This window comes from Manis pentadactyla, chromosome 9 (genome assembly GCF_030020395.1).
Source record: "Manis pentadactyla isolate mManPen7 chromosome 9, mManPen7.hap1, whole genome shotgun sequence".
NCBI lineage: Eukaryota > Metazoa > Chordata > Mammalia > Pholidota > Manidae > Manis > Manis pentadactyla.
The window spans coordinates 86504632-86523429 of NC_080027.1; the positions used below are offsets into that span (position 1 = coordinate 86504632).

Here is an 18798-nt window from a genome sequence, read left to right on the forward strand (position 1 = left end):
GCCCCGTAATGCCAGGGTTGTGTCAATCTGTACCACGTTACAGGACCCCAAGCCTTCCCTGTGCTCTGAGAAATCCTCATCTGCCACCTTCCAGCCTGCCCTCACCCTTTCTTCCTCCCTGCCCCCTCCACCTCTCCTAGAAGCTGCTGCTGTCCCTGCAGGATCCTCTAAGCCACAGGGGGGTAGGGACAGTGTGGGTTAGAAGCAGGAGCTTCTGCACCTGTATCCAGGCTCAGTAACCCACCCCCTATTCCTGGACGAGAGTAGTGGGGTGCACCTGTGGGTGGTGCCAAGCACTCATTCCTTGCTCCCCTAGACTGCTTCCCCTGTGTTGCATATGTGAGGTTTCTGTTACCCTTAGGGAATCAACCCCACACAGGGGCTGCATTGTAGTTCCCACCCCCACCATGATTCTCAGCACAGGGCCTGCCTGGCACTCCTATCACAGGGCAGAGCCCTGGAAGGCAGTTGCAGGTGGGCAAAGGGCAGGCAAGGGCAGTGACCAGATGCCCTTGAGGAGCTATCATTCTGCCATCTTCCCTTGCCCCAATCCCCTTCCTCAGCTGAGACACCAGAGACATGGTTAGGTGGTGGAGAGCAGGTGAGTGCGACCAAGGGCTCTGTGGCTCAGGGAGAGAAGGGGAGGCTGTGGAGAGGAGCACTCCCAGCCTCCCCCTACAGTTCCCTGCCTCCAGGTGATTGATGTGCCACCTCATCGTCCTCTGTCAATGAGCAGTTAGTTGCCAGAAGCTTGTAAATCCATCAATTTTAGTTAATCCTCACAACAACCTTGTAGTTGGTTTTACATTCATTTTACAGATGACAGGCCAAGGCTCAGGCAAAGGTCAGGGGCCTGGCCCAGGGTCATGCAGCTCACACCAGAGCCTAACGTAAGGTCTTTTCACACCAGGCTACCCTACTTACTAGCACTCTTTTTTCCTGTTCTTTTATTTTCCCATCCCCAAACTGGTGGAGCTTAAGAAGGAGTTTTAGTGCTCTGTGAAATCGAGAGATTTTTGTCGTGTAGAATTACAGTGTGACCCATGCACTGATCTGCTCCTGAATCTCCAGGGAGACCTGCCACCAGGACCCTAGCTGCAGGGAGAGCAAGGCTGGGTTGGAGGAGGCCCGTGAGCAGGAAGAACGGGGTCATGAGCAGGTTGTCATGTGGCTCCCAGACTGGGTGTGAGTAGAGGGGCAAGTCTATGACTTCTTATCTTGCTTTCAAAGTACAGGGAGTTGTTCAAACTCAAGGGACATGTTCAAAGGAGCCCTGATAGCCGCTGGGGTCAGTGGCCCAGGGAGAGGTGCCTGGGAGGACACAGCACACAGGCCCTGGGGCCTCATTTGTATCTAGGGTCTCATGGTGAGAGGTCTGTACCCAGAGCTCTCCCTCCACTTTCAGAGACCTCCTCATTGCTCCTGGCAGAGCACCAGCTCAGAGCTCCCACGTGGAGGCCTCTCCCCTGCCAGGGCTGAGCTGATCATGGCACATGCTGGAATAGCTGTCTGGGAGCCTGGGCCTGCAACCACCCACGCCCCGCATCAGCACCTCGCTGGTTAACAGCTTGCCAGTCTCTCCGCCCCCTACTTCCCCAACTCACTGACATTTTACTGAGGCGGGGGTGGTTGTGAAAGGGAGCAAGCTGGTTCCTGCTCCCAGCCCACACAGACACCCCACTGATACAACCTGCTACCCACAAGCCCTCCCCTGGAAGGCATCTTTTTGGGGGAGACCTTCCGGCCCCAAATACATGGGGTTCCTACTATGCGACAGTGTAAGGAACACACCCAGGGGTCCATGCTACTGCTGAAACCCATCCGTGGAAGACCCAGGACAATCCCAGGGAGCTGTTCTGCCTCTGGTGTTTTTTTTTTACAAAATTACCTTGAAATCTTTTTAAAAGCTTTAAATATTTTGCCATTAGAAAAGTATATAGTGTAACACCCATCACTTAGAATGGTCTGATCCTACCATTATACCAAATTTGCTTTAGGTAGAAATGGAGACCCCATGTCTCCCTCCCCAGAGAAAATTATAATCCTGATTTTGGTGCTTGTATTCTCATACCTGTTTTAAAATTTTTCCTACATAGATATGCATCCATAGCAACATACATACTGTTGTGTATAGTTTTGCACTTGATAAAAATGGTATCCATATTGTGACTTAGATTTTTGTTCTGGAGATTTAAACATCTTGAAACATGAGCTTTAGTGAACCTATTTTAACTAACATACAGTATTCCTTTTTTGTAAACATACCACAACTTACTCACCCAGTCTTCTGTTAATGGACACTTAGGTTGTTGACAGTTTTCTTTTTGCCATTGGTTGGCAAACAACTCTTCAGAGCATCTTCCATCACACAGTTCCTTGTGCGTTCTGCCAGCCAGGGATTGGTTACAGGCTGCGGTATCTTCAGCTTGTGGATGCCAAGTTGTGCTCCAAAGTGGTTGTCCTAATTTTTAGGTCTCTGGAGTTATTTTCTTTCTTTAAAGTTTTGGTAAATTGAGGAACTGGTTACCATGAACAAACATTTTCTCTTTCAAGCTTGCAACAGCCCCACGAGGAAGACATGGCAGCTGTTTTTCCCATCTATTAGATGAAGAAGTTGAAGCTCGAGAGAGTAAGAGATGTGGTTTGAGGTCACAGGCAGGACCCCTTTGGACCTTTGAGTCCAAATCCTTTGAAAAGACCTTTGTTTCCTGTGACCTCTCAGAGAGATTTTAGGCACAAAACCCTCTTGGAAGTTGATGGAAGGCTGGGCTTTTCCCTCCATTTATTCTTCAGACCATGTCTGGCACTTCTAGATCCTGGGGATGCAATTACAAGCAATACTTGGTCCCTGGGGCTCTCAGTCTGATGGAAGGTACAAACTTGTGAGCCAATGCTGATGACCCAGAATAACCAAGAAAGGGCCTGAGCGTGGGAGTAGTCAACCTCCTGGGAGTGGGGGCTGGGGAGAACTTTCTGGAAGAACCAATGTCTGAGCCAAGAGGAAAAGGATGCAAGAGAGTCCACTGTGTAGAAGAGGGGAATGGAATTCCAGGTAGAAATATTGCTGGGTACTAAGTGCCCAGGCACAAAGAGACCCACAGTACTTTGTTTGATGGAAGTATCTACAGGTAGAGTGAGGGGTTGAGAGCATGGACTTGGAGCAGACTGCTGGGTTGGAATCTCAGCTCTCACATACTAACTGCATGACTGCAGGCAAGTTATTTAATCTCTTTGTGCCTCAGTTTCCTTATCTGTAAAATGGGGGTAATAGTGCTAGCTATTAATTTTTATGAAATTAGGTGAGTTAATGTTTATAAATACTTAGAACAGTGTCTGGCATAGAGTGAGTAGTGTGTTTGTCAAATAAAATATAAAAACTAGGGAAGAGAGATGGGAAAGGAGGTTGAGAGGCTGTTGACTGCTGGACCCAGAGCTTTGTGTTTTGCTCAGCTGACAGTGGAGAGGCAGTCAAGGGTAAGTGGGCCTTTTGAGTGGATTCTGGTGCCAGTGGGAGGATGGCTTGGAGGGGAGGCTCCAAAGGAATGAATCAGTCAATCATTCCACAGATATTTCTCCAGGGCCTACCAGGAGCCAGACCCTGAGACAGCGACTCAAGACATGAAGGAGAGAATGGATGTTTCAGCAAGGAACTCAGAACTAGGGTCTTGGCCCAGCCCACAGGCATCTGAGACAGACCTCCTCTCCCCTCCTTGCCCACCACCCTCCCTTTGTGACTTCATGTTATCAAGTCCTGTTGTCCAGGTTTCATAAGGAAAGCCATAGAAAGCAGGGAGTAGGCAATGGCATCCAGCCCAGAAAGGGGCCTCAGCTGTCACTCTTCAGGTCCTCTGGAAAGGAGAAGAAGGTAGCTGCTAAAACAAAGGCTGGTGTCATTTCCTTGTGCCCACCAAAGAGAAGTGGCCTGGACTAGCCTAGCCTTGTGGTCAGTCCTTGGGTGTTGTACCCGAAGTGGAGGAAGCCCTTCTCTTCCCTTATAGCTCTGTCCACTCCCCCATGAAATTTCCTATTCCTTCCTCCTGAGCTGATTGGCAGTAAACACTGGACTCACTGCTGGGCATGCCCAGATGCACTAGACCTGACCCCTGCTCCTCAGGAGCTCATGATCTGGTGGGTGGGAGGAATGAGGCATATGGATTTGAAAAACTCAGGACTTCTAGGGGTCCAGTGGCAGAGAAACCAAATGGGTAGTGTGGAGTTATCAGTGGGAGTGATATATTCTTGGCTGGGGCAGCTATGAGCAGGTGTGGTTTTGATACGAGGTTGGGGAGGAGGCCATTATTCTAGGCAGAATGTGTGTGCCATGTGTAGGCACCCAGCAGGGGGAGCTTGAACACAGCCAGACTGGGAGACAGAGAATAGTTTGACTTGGTTAGAAACAAGGGTTTGTATCAGCCATCCGAGGCATTGTAGCAAGGCATGTGGTGCTCAGCACCACACTGGAGGACTTAGAATTCTTTCCAAATCAGTGGTTCCCAAAGTATGGTTTGGGTGTGGGCTAGACCCTTCTAGGGGATTGGTGAAGCCAAAACTATTTTCATCAACTTCCAGAGCTGCCCTGGTTTGTGCTCTTACCACTGTGTTAATATTTGTATTAATAGTGGAAAAGCAGTGGTGGTAAAACTTCTGGAACCTTGGTACAAGTCAAGGCAATGGCTCCCACATAAGCAAGAAGCCATTGTATTCTTCACTCCACACACACAACAACCAAAATTGCAGTAAAATGTGTTAATTTTAATAAAGCCTAGATCCTTGAGTATACATCTCTTAAAATATTCTGTGTGAAGAAACGTGCAGTGCACATAAGGCATTTTGCTGCACCCCAGAACTATGATGGTTGTCTTGAAAAGCACTTCTGCAGCTGAGATGCAAGCTGTGCTGTTTTAAGGAACACCATTATAACTAGCAAGAGCACCTGACAGACAGAACTCTTCAGACTTGGTATTTAGCAGACATTTTCTCAAAAATGGATGAAGTAAGCTTGTGACTTCAAGAACAGAATCGGTATTTGTTGTTGATGATAAAATTTGAGCTTTTGAGCAAATACTAGGATTTTTGGAAACCTTGTATCTCCTCTCTATCTAGACTCTGACAGCTTCTGAGGACCTTAGGCTTTGCTGATGAGGTCAGTAGTGATGTTAGCAAGTGTGATTTTTTAATATTGTATAATGAGATGTGTCAACATCTGGAAGATCTTTGTAACTCAGTAAACTAGTAATTTCCAGTGGCTGATCCTTGATGTTACCAAGTTCAAAATGCAAGGTAGACCAGTGAAATGTTTGTTGATAAGGTTTCAGATACCACATGACCACTAACCTTTAAGAAACTACCACTTGTCATATTTTGGTATAGTAGCGAGAAGAATATCCATAGTTGTCTGAGAAGGTCACCAAAGTACTGCTTCCTTTTCTAACTACATGTCAACATGAGGTAGAATTTTCTTCATGTACTTCAACCAAAACAACATACCACAACAGATTGACTGCAGAGGCAGATATGAACATCCGTAATCTTCTATTAAGCCAGACATTAAAGAGAGTTGCAAAATTAAAACAGTGTCACTCTTCTCACTAACTTTTTTGTTTTGAAAATACAGTTAATTTTTCTTGAAATTATGTTATTTACATGCAATGGGTTTATTTTTAAATGAATAAGTATTTTAAACATTTCTCAGTTTTAATTTCTAATATGGTAAATATTAATAGCTATAATCCCCATAAACAAAATCTTTTGGGGATTTTCAGAAATTTTTAAGAATATAAAGGGGTCTTGGAACCAGGAACTTTGAGTGCTGCCATTCTAGACCCTAGGAAGCCAGGAGTAAAAGCTGGGGGTTGGCATTCTGGGCATGTTGGGTGTGACATGAGCTGGCCTCTCTTGGACACACCAGAGCAACTCTGACAATCCCCAGGAGACCCAGGATGAGGAGTCCCAGTACCTCCGCTTCTGAGCTGTGGGTAGTCACAGGCCTCCATGGGGTTCAGGTGCCTTGTCAGATCAACTGTGAGCAGTGCCACCTGTGTGTGGCAGTTCCGATTCTCCTGTCTGATAATACTTGAATACTTGTGAAAAAGTGCTTCATAAGTTGTAAAACACTTTGCAGATATTTATTGTTGTGGTTATTTTGTCTGGAGCTAGTGTTCAGCTGTCTCAGATGCTTTCCCCAGACCCCTGAAAACCTGTCCAGTGGATGTGAGAGGGCATTAGGTGACCAATTACCCTCCCTAGGAAGGTGAGGAGCCTGCCCCCCATGTCTCCCACTCCAGACCTTCCCCAAAGCCCCAGCAAGGAGCTATGCTCTAACAGGTGCCAGCTGGAGGGGAGGCTGCTGGGCTGTCACTTGGCCTGGCTCTGGGGACTTTGAAGAGAAGCCAGGAGGCGAGGCTCCTTCTGGTGTGTGCCGGCCCACTCGCTGCAGGGCCTGGAGCCGCTGCTGGGAGAGGAAGTGCAGCTGCTTACCAGTTGGGTTATTTTCATAACGGCTGTCTCAGGCTGGGGGTAGGAGAGTGGCGAGGGGGAGGGGACAGAGGAGCAGCCACAGCAGCTCTCACTCTAAACTGGGACTTGCTCAGCCAGAGGTCGGGAGCCTGGAGCTGGGGCTAGAGCTGGAGCTGGAGCTGGGGCTCGCCAGGCCAGGGGACCCTAGCCCCCACCCGCTCACCCACCTCCTGCCTGCTGCACTGCCTTCCAGATCAGGTCAAAGGGGGCTCCCCCAACCCCTCCCTGCTGCCTTCCTCCCTCCTTTATCTCACCTGGGTGGGTCTGGGCAGGGATGGACCAGGGTAGCCCCCGGCACCACCACCCCTAGACAAGGCTCCTGAAGCTGATGGAAAAGGAAAGGAATGGGAAAGGGTAGGTGGGGCTTCCATCTCAGCAGACTGTGTAGAGGTAAAGGGTACTGGCTTGGTCACCTTCTTTATCATTCAGCCCTGGCCCACCTACTCCCCACTGTGCATTTTTGTTTGTTTCATTTGGGGCAGGATCCCCTTAGTGAGCTGAGGCCTTGGGGAAGAAGGGACCCTGCATCCCCAGCCTCCTTGCCAGTTGTCCATCCTCCTTCCCTCTGACCTGGGGGCTGTGGGAGCAGAGCAGCCAGAGATGGCTTCTGACCTGCAGCCCTCTGGGGAGGCAGCTCCAGACTCTTGCTCTGGGGCTGCTGGAAGTGGGGCCACCGTGCACCATCCCCAGCCTTCTCTAAGGAGAGGGGCATGCAGTGGCACTTGAGCACTTCTGGAGGCAGGAGTTCCTAGGGGCCAGGCTGGTACTGGGCAAGAGGACTTTCCTCTCAGCGTGAGGAGGCACCCAGGTGGCTCTGGTTGTCAGGCTGCCTTCCTCATGTGGTGGGTGGTGACGCCCTGGGTACTCCTGCTTTCCTGCCTGGGTTCCCACCCCTGATTTGGGCAAAGACAAACCCCAGAAGGTAGCATGCTCCACATGCCCTGGTGTCTGCTGCTGTGTCCCTGGTATAGGCCCTACCATTCCCCTACTGTCTGCCAGGTATCAGGTACTTTATACCATCCTCTTATCAGAACCTCCCTCATGCCAACCTTCTGAACTAGGCAGTATTGTCCCGGTTTTGCAAGTGAGAAAACTGAGACTCTGAAAGCTTAGTTGAACAGCTCAGAAAAGCAATGGCAGATCAGGATTCCAAAGCCTTTAGGCTTTTCCACTTAAACTAACATAGGGTGTGAGATAGTCTAGGCTGGGAGGCCAGGAGCCCTGTAACTTTCTAGCCAGTAGCCAGTGACACTGGGGCCCTCATGCCGGCTCACCCGCACAGGCAGCTGCCTTGTCAGCCCAGCCGCCTGCCGCCCACTCGTAGCTGTTCATCTGGATGCATAGCCAGACACCACCGTGTCTCTCCCATAGCATCCTTTGTCCTTCACAGACTCCCAGCAGCCAGCTAGAGGTTTCTGGGGCCGATGAGTCCTTTCCCATCCTGTCCCATCTGAGTGTGACAGGCTTCCCCCAGGCCCCCTACCAGGAGGCTGAAGAGCAGCCATTTTTCTCTGTTGCTGTCAGAGTGCTGTGGTGCCTCCTCCAGTGACCTTTACACGTACTGTGTGGTGTGATGAAGGTGACAGCATGGGGTGAAAAGAAGCTACCACTTAAAGCTGTGCTGTGGGAAAAGGTTCCAGGCCCAGGCAAGGGGAAGGCTGCAACAAGCCTGAGGCTAGGCTGGCTTTCTGACCAGACCCAAAAAAGCCTCAGCAGAGATAGGAAGTCAGGAGTCAGGCATTTGCTGACCAGAGGACAGAGGTTTCTATGGAGACCAGAGAAACAGGAAGCATGGGCCCTTGGGGATGGGGGGACCCTGGGAACATAGAGGTGTGGGTGACTTGCAGGAAAACTTGTCATAAAATGTCAAATCAGCCAGTCTGACGGCCTCCTTAGACAAACAAGTCAAACAGGCCCATGAGATGATGGCTTTGTACATGGCCACACGACGTTGGCCTGGCCTAGCCTGCCTTGCCTCCAGCTCATAGTGACTGCACCATAAGGTAGCTGAGGAGACTCCTAGACAGACTGCACTTGGGGCTGCTCTGCAGTGTGTGGGCCAGAGCACTGTGGAAGCACCTGGACACTGCCTCCATGTTGTGAGGTGGGGTGTGCAGGTGAGGTGGGGCAGCAGGCAGGGTCTAGCCCTCACTGCTGCCCACAGAGCGCCTGCCTCACCTCCCCGCCAATGACTGCGGCCTTTTGTTTTCTGGGTGACACTGGCATCAGGTGTTGCATCCGGGTGACTAATCTCCAGGCTGGGCAGCTGTCACAGGGTAGCCTGACCAGACAGGCGGGGAAAGCTGGCACCCCAGGGGGTGCTGGCAAGCCAGTGCCCTGGCAGCATGGGCGGCTGGACCCTTGGGCTCCTGTTCCTGGGCACAGTGCAGACCCTGAGTCAGGCAGACCGGGATCCAGGTACCTGTTCTGCCCGTGAGTGGCCATGTGACCTTGGGGCATGTACCACACCTCTTCAAGCCTTAGCTTTCCTATGTCTGTAATGGAGCCATTGATCCTGCTGCCTCACCTGGTTGTGGTAGGGATCAAATGAGATGATAAATAAAAGTGCTTAGCCCAGGATCTGTCACATAGTAGATGTTCAGTAACTGGGACTTTTATTATTATGGGTCCTTTACCGATCCCATCTCACCTTAGTTCCAGTCTGTTGGCCCAGAAGGAAAGACCCTGCTGTCCACTGTGTCTCTGGAGTGCAGGCTTTGCCTTCAGGCAGACTTGGCTTCTAGTCAGCTCCACACTGACCAGCTGTGGACTTCAGGCAAGTCACCTCCTTGCACCTCAGGTTCCCATCAGGAACACGGGATGGTGCAGTACTTAAACCTTAAGGTTGCTATGGTTTATAAAATGCTACACGTGTTTGTAAAGGGCTTCGCACAGTGCCTGGCACGTGGTGGTTGTCTGTGAGGGTCCTGATTGTAAGAGACAGCCAAGAGCTCTCTGCCCTTGGAGCTCCCCTCTAGCCCTTCTCCCTGTCAAACCCAGCAGAGACCAAGAGCTAGGCAGTCCCAAACAGTTTCTCCAGACAAAGCCACCTTGGCTCCTCACTGATCGCCAGAGCTCAGACACCCTGGCCCCCATCCACCTCTGCCTCAACATCCTACAGCCATCCAGGCTCAGCCCACTGCAGCCTGCCCACCCCCAGAGCAGAAGCAGGTCAAAGCATGCGGTGGGGGAAGTAGGCACTGCACATGAGCCCATGCCTGGCTCAGGCCGTCTGCCAGACCCTCAGCACACAGCCCCCTGAAGATAGATGTCCATGGCTGTGACTCACACCTCCTTGTGGCTGCCAGGGCCCAGGAGAGCACCTAAGGGCAGGACACAGGTGTCCCTGGGCACTTGGGAGGCATTGCCTCCTGAGGCATATACCAGGCTTCCTGCCCTTCCGCCACTGGTAAAGGAAGCAGAGCACATGTTCAGAACAGGTCGGGAGGATGGTTTGGGCAAGGATGCTCCCCAAGAGTCCTGCCTCCCTGCAGGAGGGAGCCCTGAGCAGCTCAGTGTTGGAATTTTGAGACTTGGGGTTTTTAGCACTGACACTTGTCTGTACTAAGTCTCTTCAGAAGGCTAAGGCAGGGAGGGCAGTCTAGTACCAGAAGAATTCTTACCATTAGCCTCTCAGAGATGCAGACGCTCTGCACACCCAGAATCCAGAAGGCTTTTCTCTTGGCTCAGTCCTCTTCTTGCTTCCCATACAAAGTCCCCATGGGTGAAGACAGGTGGTTTCTCTCCCTATGCAGCTGGTCCTCCAGTTCCCTGAGGGCTTAGTTTCTCCAGGGTCCTTTGATCCCTAAGTCAGATGTCAAACCCTTTCCATTTCTAGTGCCACTCTCAGCCTGAAATCACAACTTGGGACAGAGAGTCTGGGGGTCTTAGCAGGACTGAATTTCTTTTTGGAGAGCCTCATTTTATGACTATGGCTTAGTTTGTACTGTGTCTCAGGAGAGGATACCCAAACACAACCTACTCAATGTTAGTGGCAAAACAAAGACCTGATAAGAGGAAAAACCTTGTCCTCAAGCCCCTCAGCACATACAGGCCGACTCCGGATGGGAGCCCAGGACTCCGAATGTCCAGCTTCCTTTTTCTTTTCTTTTCCATCAGCCTCAGGCAAGGGAACCAAAGTCCTTTAGGCTAGGGCTTTGTGGATTATGGTGCCTGGACAAGAGAAGCCAGATGGGTAGCTGGAAGCCCCTCCTACCCCTTACCCCTGGGGCAGCATAGGGGTTTAACTGGGGAGAGCAGTAGGGCTTCTGACAGCAGTAAATGTGGGCTCCCCCTAGACTTCACTGATGGTCTCAAAAATCCCTGTTTATAGAGTTAAAAGGCCTTAGACACCCTTTCCTCCCAAGTGTCCCTTCTCTGCACAAATGACAGAGGTTGTGACTAGGTTCCTGGGCACAGGATGGGCCATAGCCTAGCCCAGCTCCTGATGCTCCTGGTCTCTGTGCCCAACAGCCACCTGCCTGCCCCTACCATGGAGACCTTCTTTAGGAGACACTTAAAGCAGAAGATGCCAGGCCCTGGAGAGGGGCAGCAGTGGTCTAGCAGTGTGGGGCTGCCCACAGGCAAGGCCCGGCGCCACTCCCCTGCTGGACAGGCCTCCTCCTCTCTGGCACAGCGGCACCACTCCAGTACACAGCTCCAAGGCTGCCTCCTGGGCTGCAGGATGGGAGCCCAGGGCAGCAGCCGCCGGCGCTCCAGCACCATGCCCCCCACCTGCAACCCCCGCTTCATTGTGGATGAGGTGCCTACCCCACAACCTGTCACTGTTGGGGCCCAGCTTCTGGGTGCACCCCTGCTGTTTGCTGAACTTGTGGGCATGAATGAGGAGGAGCAGGTCCAAGAGGATGTGACAATTGCAGCATTGAGTGCTGCACAGCCAGGCACCAAAAGACCAGGGTCACCCTCCCACTGGGGCTCCCTGCCCCTGCTGCCCATGCCTCGTTGCCTGTGTTGGCGGCGAGCCTCCTCCCACCTGCTCTCTGCTGATATGGTGTATGACCGGGCCCTCTGGGGCCTGCATGGTTACTATCGGCGCCTCAGCCAGCAGCGGCCCTCAGCCCAGCACCCTGGCCCTGGGGGCCGAAGAGCCTCGGGCACCACAGCTGGCCCTGTGATGCCTGCCCGAGTGTACCTGCTCTCCCGCAGGTGCCAGGTAGCCCTGTGGTGCAAGTCAGCCAGACCCCAGGCCTGGAGTGCCCTGCTTGTGTAGGTATAGCTGCAGCTGGCAGGGCAAGTGGTGTGTCCTGTAAGGGGCCTGCGTAGAGAAAGGACCTTGAGCTCTGGCTACTTGAGCCAACGCACTCCAGAGGGCTGTGAAGAGGGCTTCGTCTCCTGCAGGGATCCCCTCAGAGTCTTGGGCTGCTCCCCTACCTGTTGCTGTCCCTGTCTTGGCTTGGGGATGAGGTCATGGTGAGGGCAAAAACCCCAGGTGAGGGGAAAGGAAGCAGAGTCGCCAGGTGCTTAAGCTGGCCTCAGCTATCTCCTTTTCTGTAGGAAAGCCATCAGCAAGTCGGGCCTCCAGCACCTGGCACCCCCTCTTCCTGTTCCCGGGGCCCTGTGCAGCGAGCCAGAGCAGCAGATCAGGAGCACTGTGGACTGGAGCGTGAGTGGCCGGGTGCTGGAAGGGGCAGACTGTACCATCCCCTACCTGGGCCACAGGAGTATGGGGTGGAGGTACTGTGGGCAGCCATAGGATTTGCTGATAGGCCTAGGAGCCAGGGCAAACCTCCTGGGGTGGCCACATTTGAGCCAAGCATTAGGGATGATGAGGAAAACACGAAAGAGCGAAGTAAATTAATGCTGGTTGGGGCAGATTTGTCTTGGGAGAAGGGATTCCTGTGGCGGGGAAGGGACTGACTGGTGGGCTGGGTTGCAGTCGTGCACTGAGCATGTTCATCCCATGGTTTAGGAGTCAGCGACGTATGGGGAGCACATCTGGTTTGAGACCAACGTTTCAGGGGACTTCTGCTATGTTGGGGAGCAGTACTGTGTAGCTAAGATGCTGGTGAGTGAGCTCCGTGTGGCACGCTGCCCCCTGGTGGTGGAGCCAGGTTTAGGCCGACCCCTGCTGGCCTGACAGGTGCAGCCCTTCCTGGGGAAGGTGGGAACAGACTCACCTGAGTGCCCCCATTGTGGGCTGCCCAGGGCTGGCATGAGGACTGGGGGCTAGGTCTCAATGCCAGGACTGGGAGTTCCCAGTACACATAGAGGGCAGCTGTGCTGGAGCAGATGTGAGTATTTCTCCTCGTGCCCTGGGGCAGCATCCTGGATGAAGTTACCTGGTGCCTCAGGGGCCCTCTCTTTCTTTGCTGCAGCAGAAGTCAGTGTCCCGGAGAAAGTGTGCAGCCTGCAAGATTGTGGTGCACACCTCCTGCATTGAACAGCTGGAGAAGGTGAGTGTGGTTGCTCAGCCTTTACTGCCCTCCCCTTTGGGTGCTGCAGCCGTCTCAGCATGCATGCGCGTGCGCACACACACACACACACACACACACACACACATGTGTGTGTGTGTATGGCTGCTCATATACTCACATCACAAGCACTGCCTGCAAGCACAGTCAGCATGCACAATGGGGAGAGGCCAAGCACCCTGGAGCCCAATTGCCTGCATATCAATCCTGCCTCCCCCGTTTACTAGCTGCTGTGTCCCCACTGCCTAGAACAAAATGGGGTTCATTGACTCTTCTTGATACATGAATTAACGAATGCTGGCTGAGACACCATTTTATCAGTACCCTAGCTAACACTTAGAAGGGGCCATTGCCTTGCTGAAGTGTTATAACAGCTGGGACTGGGCTGGTCCTGTGTAACCCTAAAGCCTGGCCCTGTCCCCTATGCCACTGTAGAGACCTTTCCCCAAGGACCATTGTTTTTCCACAGTGTGTCTGCAGCTGGGGCATGTTGGGCCCCATGTTTCTAGAGGGAGGTAGAGGGAATGCTGGGTGGGAGGACTCCCCAGGCAGCAGAAACCCAGACCAGCATATGAGAAAGCCTCTAAGACTGGGAATGAAATGAAGCAGGCTAACCTGGGCTGCTTCCCCCAGTCCTTGACTCAGAGAGGAAGGCTTCCCTACAGTTTTGCTAAGGCTGAAGCAGGGACAATTAGGAAAAGAGAAACAAATACAGTTTCAGGTATTACAATCCCATCACCACTCCCTAGGTGAAAATCAAAGGGGTTCCAAAGATAAGCTAAAGGTCTCCAGGGACCAATCAGCACAAGTCCACCAGTGAGGATTGTGTTGCCTGCACCTGCCTAGGCAGGGAGTGCTGGAGGGAGGGGAAAAATACTGGAGGACTAAACCGGGGAAGGAAGGATTCCTTCTGGCTAGTGGAGAGGAGCCGAGTGCAAGAGGGCTTCTGAGAAAGAGGTGCCCCATGTTCTGCAGGCACCCTGGATGACCTTGTGGGGTTGACTGAGTGGCCCATTCCTGGGGGTAGTGGCTGTATGCCTGACCCCAGGAGGCGAGGTTCTGATGTTTTGGTGGTCATTCCCATATTTCACAGATAAATTTCCGCTGTAAGCCGTCCTTCCGTGAATCAGGCTCCAGGAACATCCGTGAGGTAAGTGCTCAGGTAGTTAGAGGCAGGAAGGCCCCAAGTTTCCTGCATTGCCTCTGGAGTGCCACTGGGAGGCTCTGCTCCTTCTGAGGTACTCTGGGGCCGGGGAGGTGCAGGGCTGAGGCTCTGAGAGAGCCTCAGAGGGGAAGGCCTGGCTGGCCCTGTCTGCGGAGAGGGTGGGAGTGCACTGCTTGCCTCTGTCCCTCCTCTGAGCCATAGCCCCCACCTCCAGGCCACAGAGAGGTCTTCAGCCACTCTTCATCTCACACACAGGACCACCGAGAGCTTTCTGCAGCCCCCGTCCCTCACCACTGTTACATCGAGGGGTGCAGGCACACTCAAGGCTTGTCCCCCTCTGCCCCTCACTCCCTCCAGTGATACTTCTTCCCTCCTCCACCAGCCAACCTTTGTGCGGCACCACTGGGTACACAGGCGACGCCAGGATGGCAAGTGTCGGCACTGCGGGAAGGTGAGGCCCTGCTCAAGGAAGCTAGCCAGCTGCTGCCCCTTAGACCTGGGCCTGTGACCCCAAACCTCCTGCTCTATGTCCAGTGTGGCCTGTCCATTGCTAACTGTGCCTGGAGTGCAGTGTCCCAGGGTTCACTCTCAGGCTGGCAGCAGGTCCCAGTTAGCTCCAGAATACCTGGGTCTCTGGGCTGAGCAGGAGAGAAGTTTCTTCTAGTGTAGTGTATCCATACTGCTTTGAAGTCATGAGCGAGCCCTTTGAGAAGCGTTGACTTACTCTTTGATTAGCTCAGCAGATAACTATTGAGCTCCTGTTGGCTGCTGAGCACTCCCCTGGATAGTGGGTTCCTGCCCTCCTAGAGGAGGGAGTGGCTCCAGAGCAGCTTCCTGAGCACAGTCCACAGTGGCTTTGCTCAGTTGTTCACTTCCTGTACTTTCCTCCATTTGTCTTGTGCCCAGCGCCCAGCACAGAGCTCAGAAGCCCTCCATAAATGTGGAGTGAATGAGGGAATTAATATAAATGCTATAAAGAAGCCTAAAGTACTTTAAAAGCATTGGGTCTGGGGTCAGGAAGGTGGGCATCTGAGTCAGGCAGGGGATAGCACTGGACCCTCTCCAGCAGATCATGCTTGTGAGCACCCACTGCTTTGCAGTTAACTTCATAGGGTCACAGGCTCCAGGTTGAGCCTCTGCTCTCGGGACTTGCTTTATAGTTTGTTTGGGTTTTCTTTTGGTATCATTAATCTACAACTGCATGAGGAACATTATGCTTACTAGACTCCCCCTATCACCAAGTCCCCCCCACATACCCCATTACAGTCGCTGTCCATCAGCATACTAAGATGCTGTAGAATCACTACTTATCTTCTCTGTGTTGTACAGCCCATCCCGTGCCCTTTCCCCACCCTACTTTATGTCTGCTAATAGAAATGCCCCTTTTTTTTCCCTGCTTATCCCTCCCTTCCCACCCATCCTCCCCAGTCCCTTTCCCTTTGGTAACTGTTAGTCCATTCTTGGGTTCTGTGAGTCTGCTGCTGTTTTGTTCCTTCAGTTTTTTTCTTTGTTCTTATACTCCACAGATGAGTGAAATCATTTGATACTTGTCTTTTTCCGCCTCGCTTATTTCACTGAGCATAATACCCTCTACCTCCATCCATGTTGTTGCAAATGGTAGGGTTTCTTTTCTTCTTATGGCTGAATAATATTCCATTGTGTATATATACCACATCTTCTTTATCCATTCATCTACTGATGGACACTTAGGTTGCTTCCATTTCTTGGCTATTGTAAATAGTGCTGCAATAAACATAGGGGTGCATATGTCTTTTTCAAACTGGGCCTCTGTATTCTTACAGTAAATTCCTAGAAGTGGAATTCCTAGGTCAATGGTATTTCTATTTTGAGTTTTTTGAGGAACTTCTGTACTGCTTTCCACAATGGTTGAACTAATTTACATTCCCACCAGCAGTGTAGGAGGGTTCCCCTTTCTCCACAACCTCACCAACATTTGTTTGTTGTTCTTTGTGTTTTGGATGGTGGCGATCCTTACTGGTGTGAGGTGATATCTTATTGTGGTTTTAATTTGAATTTCTCTGATGATTAGCAATGTGGAACATCTTTTCATGTGTATGTTGGCCATCTGAATTTCTTCTTTGGCGAAGTGTCTGTTCAGATCCTGCGCCCATTTTTTCATTGGATTATTTGCTTTTTGTTTGTTGAGGTGTGTGAGCTCTTTATGTCTTTTGGGTGTCAACCCTTTATTGGATCTGTCATTTATGAATATATTCTCCCATACTGTAATATGCCTTTTGTTCTATTGGTGGTGTCCTTTGCTGTACAGAAGCTCTTCAGTTTGATATAGTCCCACTTGTTCATTTTTGCTTTTGTTTCCCTTGCCCGGGGAGATATGTTCATGAAGAAGTCACTCATGTTTATGTCCAAGAGATTTTTGTCTGTTTTTTCCTAAGAGTTTTATGGTTTCATGACTTACATTCAGGTCTTTGATCCATTTCAAATTTACTTTTGTGTATGGGGTTAGACAATGATCCAGTTTCATTCTCTTGCATGTAGTTGTCCAGTTTTGCCAACACCAGCTGTTGAAGAGGCTGTCATTTCCCCATTGTATATCCATGGCTCCTTTATCATATATTAATTGACCATATATGTTTGGGGTAATATCTGGACTCTCTATTCTGTTCCACTGGTCTGTGGGTCTGTTCTTGTGCCAGTACCAAATTGTCTTGATTACTGTAGCTTTGTAGTACAGCGTGAAGTTGGGAAGCGAGATCCCCCCCTACTTTATTCTTCCTTCTCAGGATTGCTTTGGCTGTTTGGGGTCTTTTGTGGTTCCATATGAATTTTAAAACTATTTATTCCAGTTCGTTGAAGAGTGCTGTTGGTATTTTGATAGGGATTGCATTGAATCTGTAGATTGCTTTGGGCAGGATGGCCATTTTGACAATATTAATTCTTCCTAGCCAGGAGCATGGGATGAGTTTCCATTTGCTAGTGTCCTCTTTAATTTCTCTTAAGAGTGTCTTGCAGTTTTCAAGGTATAGATCTTTCACTTCCTTGGTTAGGTTTATTCCTAGGTATTATATTCTTTTTGATGCAATTGTGAATGGAATTGTTTTCCTGATTTCTCTTTCTACTATTCATCATTAGTGTATAGAAAAGCCACAGATTTCTGGGTATTAATAATTTTGTGTCCTGCGACTTTGCTGAATTCAGATATTACTTCTAGTAGTTTTGGGGTGGAGTCTTTAGGGTTTTTTTTTTCTTTAGGGTTTTTATGTACAATATCATGTCATCTGCAAATAGTGACAGTTTGACTTCTTCTTTACCAATCTGGATTCCTTGTATTTCTTTGTTTTGTCTGATTGCTGTGGCTAGGACCTCCAGTATTATGTTGAATAGCAGTGGGGAGAGTGGGTATCCCTGTCTTGTGCCTGATCTTAGGTGAAAAGCTTTCAGCTTCTCGCTGTTCAGTATGATGTTGGCTGTGGGTTTTTCATATATGGCTTTTATTATGTTGAGGTACTTGCCCTCTATACCCATTTTGTTGAGAGTTTTTATCATGAATGGATGTTGAATTTTGTCAAATGCTTTTTCAGCATCCATGGAGATGATCATGTGGTTTTTGTCTTTCTTTTTGTTGATGTGGTGGAGGATATTGATGGATTTTTTAATGTTGTACCATCCTTGCATCCCTGAGATGAATCCCACTTGATCATGGTGTATGATCCTCTTGATGTATTTTTGAATTCGGTTTGCTAATATTTTGTTGAGTATTTTTGCATCTATGTTCATCAGGGATATTGGTCTGTAATTTTTTTTTTGGTGTGGTCTTTGCCTGGTTTTGGTATTAGAGTGATACTGGCTTCATAGAATGAGTTTGGAAGTACTCCCTCCTCTTCTGTTTTTTGGAAAATTTTAAGGAGAATGGGTATTATGTCTTCTCTATATGTCTGATAAAATTCAGTGGTGAATCCATCTGACCCGAGTGTTTTGTTCTTGGGTAGTTTTCTGATTACCAATGCAATTTCATTGCTGGTAACTGGTCTGGTTAGATTTTCTGTTTCTTCCTTGGTCAGTCTTGGAAGATTGTATTTTTCTATTTTCTAGGAAGCTGCCCATTTCTGCCAGGTTTTCCAGCTTGTTAGCATATAGATTTTCATACTATTCTCTAATAATTCTTTGTATTTCTGTGGGGTCCGTCATGATTTTTCCTTTCTCATTACTGATTCTGGTGATGTGTGTAGATTCTCTTTTTCCCTTAATAAGTCTGGCTAGGGGTTTATCTATTTTGTTTATTTTCTCTAAGAACCAGCTCTTGGTTTCATTGATTTTTGCTATTGTTTTATTCTTCTCAATTTTATTTATTTCTTCTCTGATCTTTATTATGTCCCTCCTTCTGCTGACTTTGGGCCTCATTTGTTCTTCTTTTTCCAGTTTCAGTAATTGTGACTTTAGACTATTAATTTGGGATTGTTCTTCCTTCTTTAAATAGGCCTGGGTTGCTATATACTTTCCTCTTAGAACTGCCTTTGCTGCATCCCACAGAAGTTGGGGCTTTGTGCTATTGTTGTCGTTTGTTTCCATATATTGCTTGATCTCCATTTTAATTCGTTCATTGATCCATTGATTATTTAGGAGCATGTTGTTAAGCCTCCATGTGTTTGTGAGCCTTTTTGTTTTCTTTGTACAATTTATTTCTAGTTTTATACCTTTGTGGTCTGA

General features: G+C 49.9%; 1 protein-coding gene across 23 annotated transcripts in view; it reads left to right on the plus strand.

Annotated features, from left to right (window-relative positions):
* Positions 1 to 18798, plus strand: part of DGKZ (diacylglycerol kinase zeta) — a 43555-nt gene that overhangs the window by 15620 nt on the left and 9137 nt on the right. For 8 of the 23 annotated variants that reach the window (XM_036891615.2, XM_057507592.1, XM_057507596.1 and 5 more), the window contains 5 exons: positions 12031 to 12139; positions 12446 to 12541; positions 12852 to 12929; positions 14041 to 14097; positions 14495 to 14563. In XM_036891615.2, coding sequence (XP_036747510.2) covers positions 12031 to 12139; positions 12446 to 12541; positions 12852 to 12929; positions 14041 to 14097; positions 14495 to 14563 — 409 coding nt within the window. Of the gene's footprint in view, positions 1 to 9520; positions 11743 to 12030; positions 12140 to 12445; positions 12542 to 12851; positions 12930 to 14040; positions 14098 to 14494; positions 14564 to 18798 lie in introns of those variants that run through there. The other 15 variants (XR_008999286.1, XM_057507598.1, XM_057507589.1 and 12 more) reach the window with 5 other exon arrangements.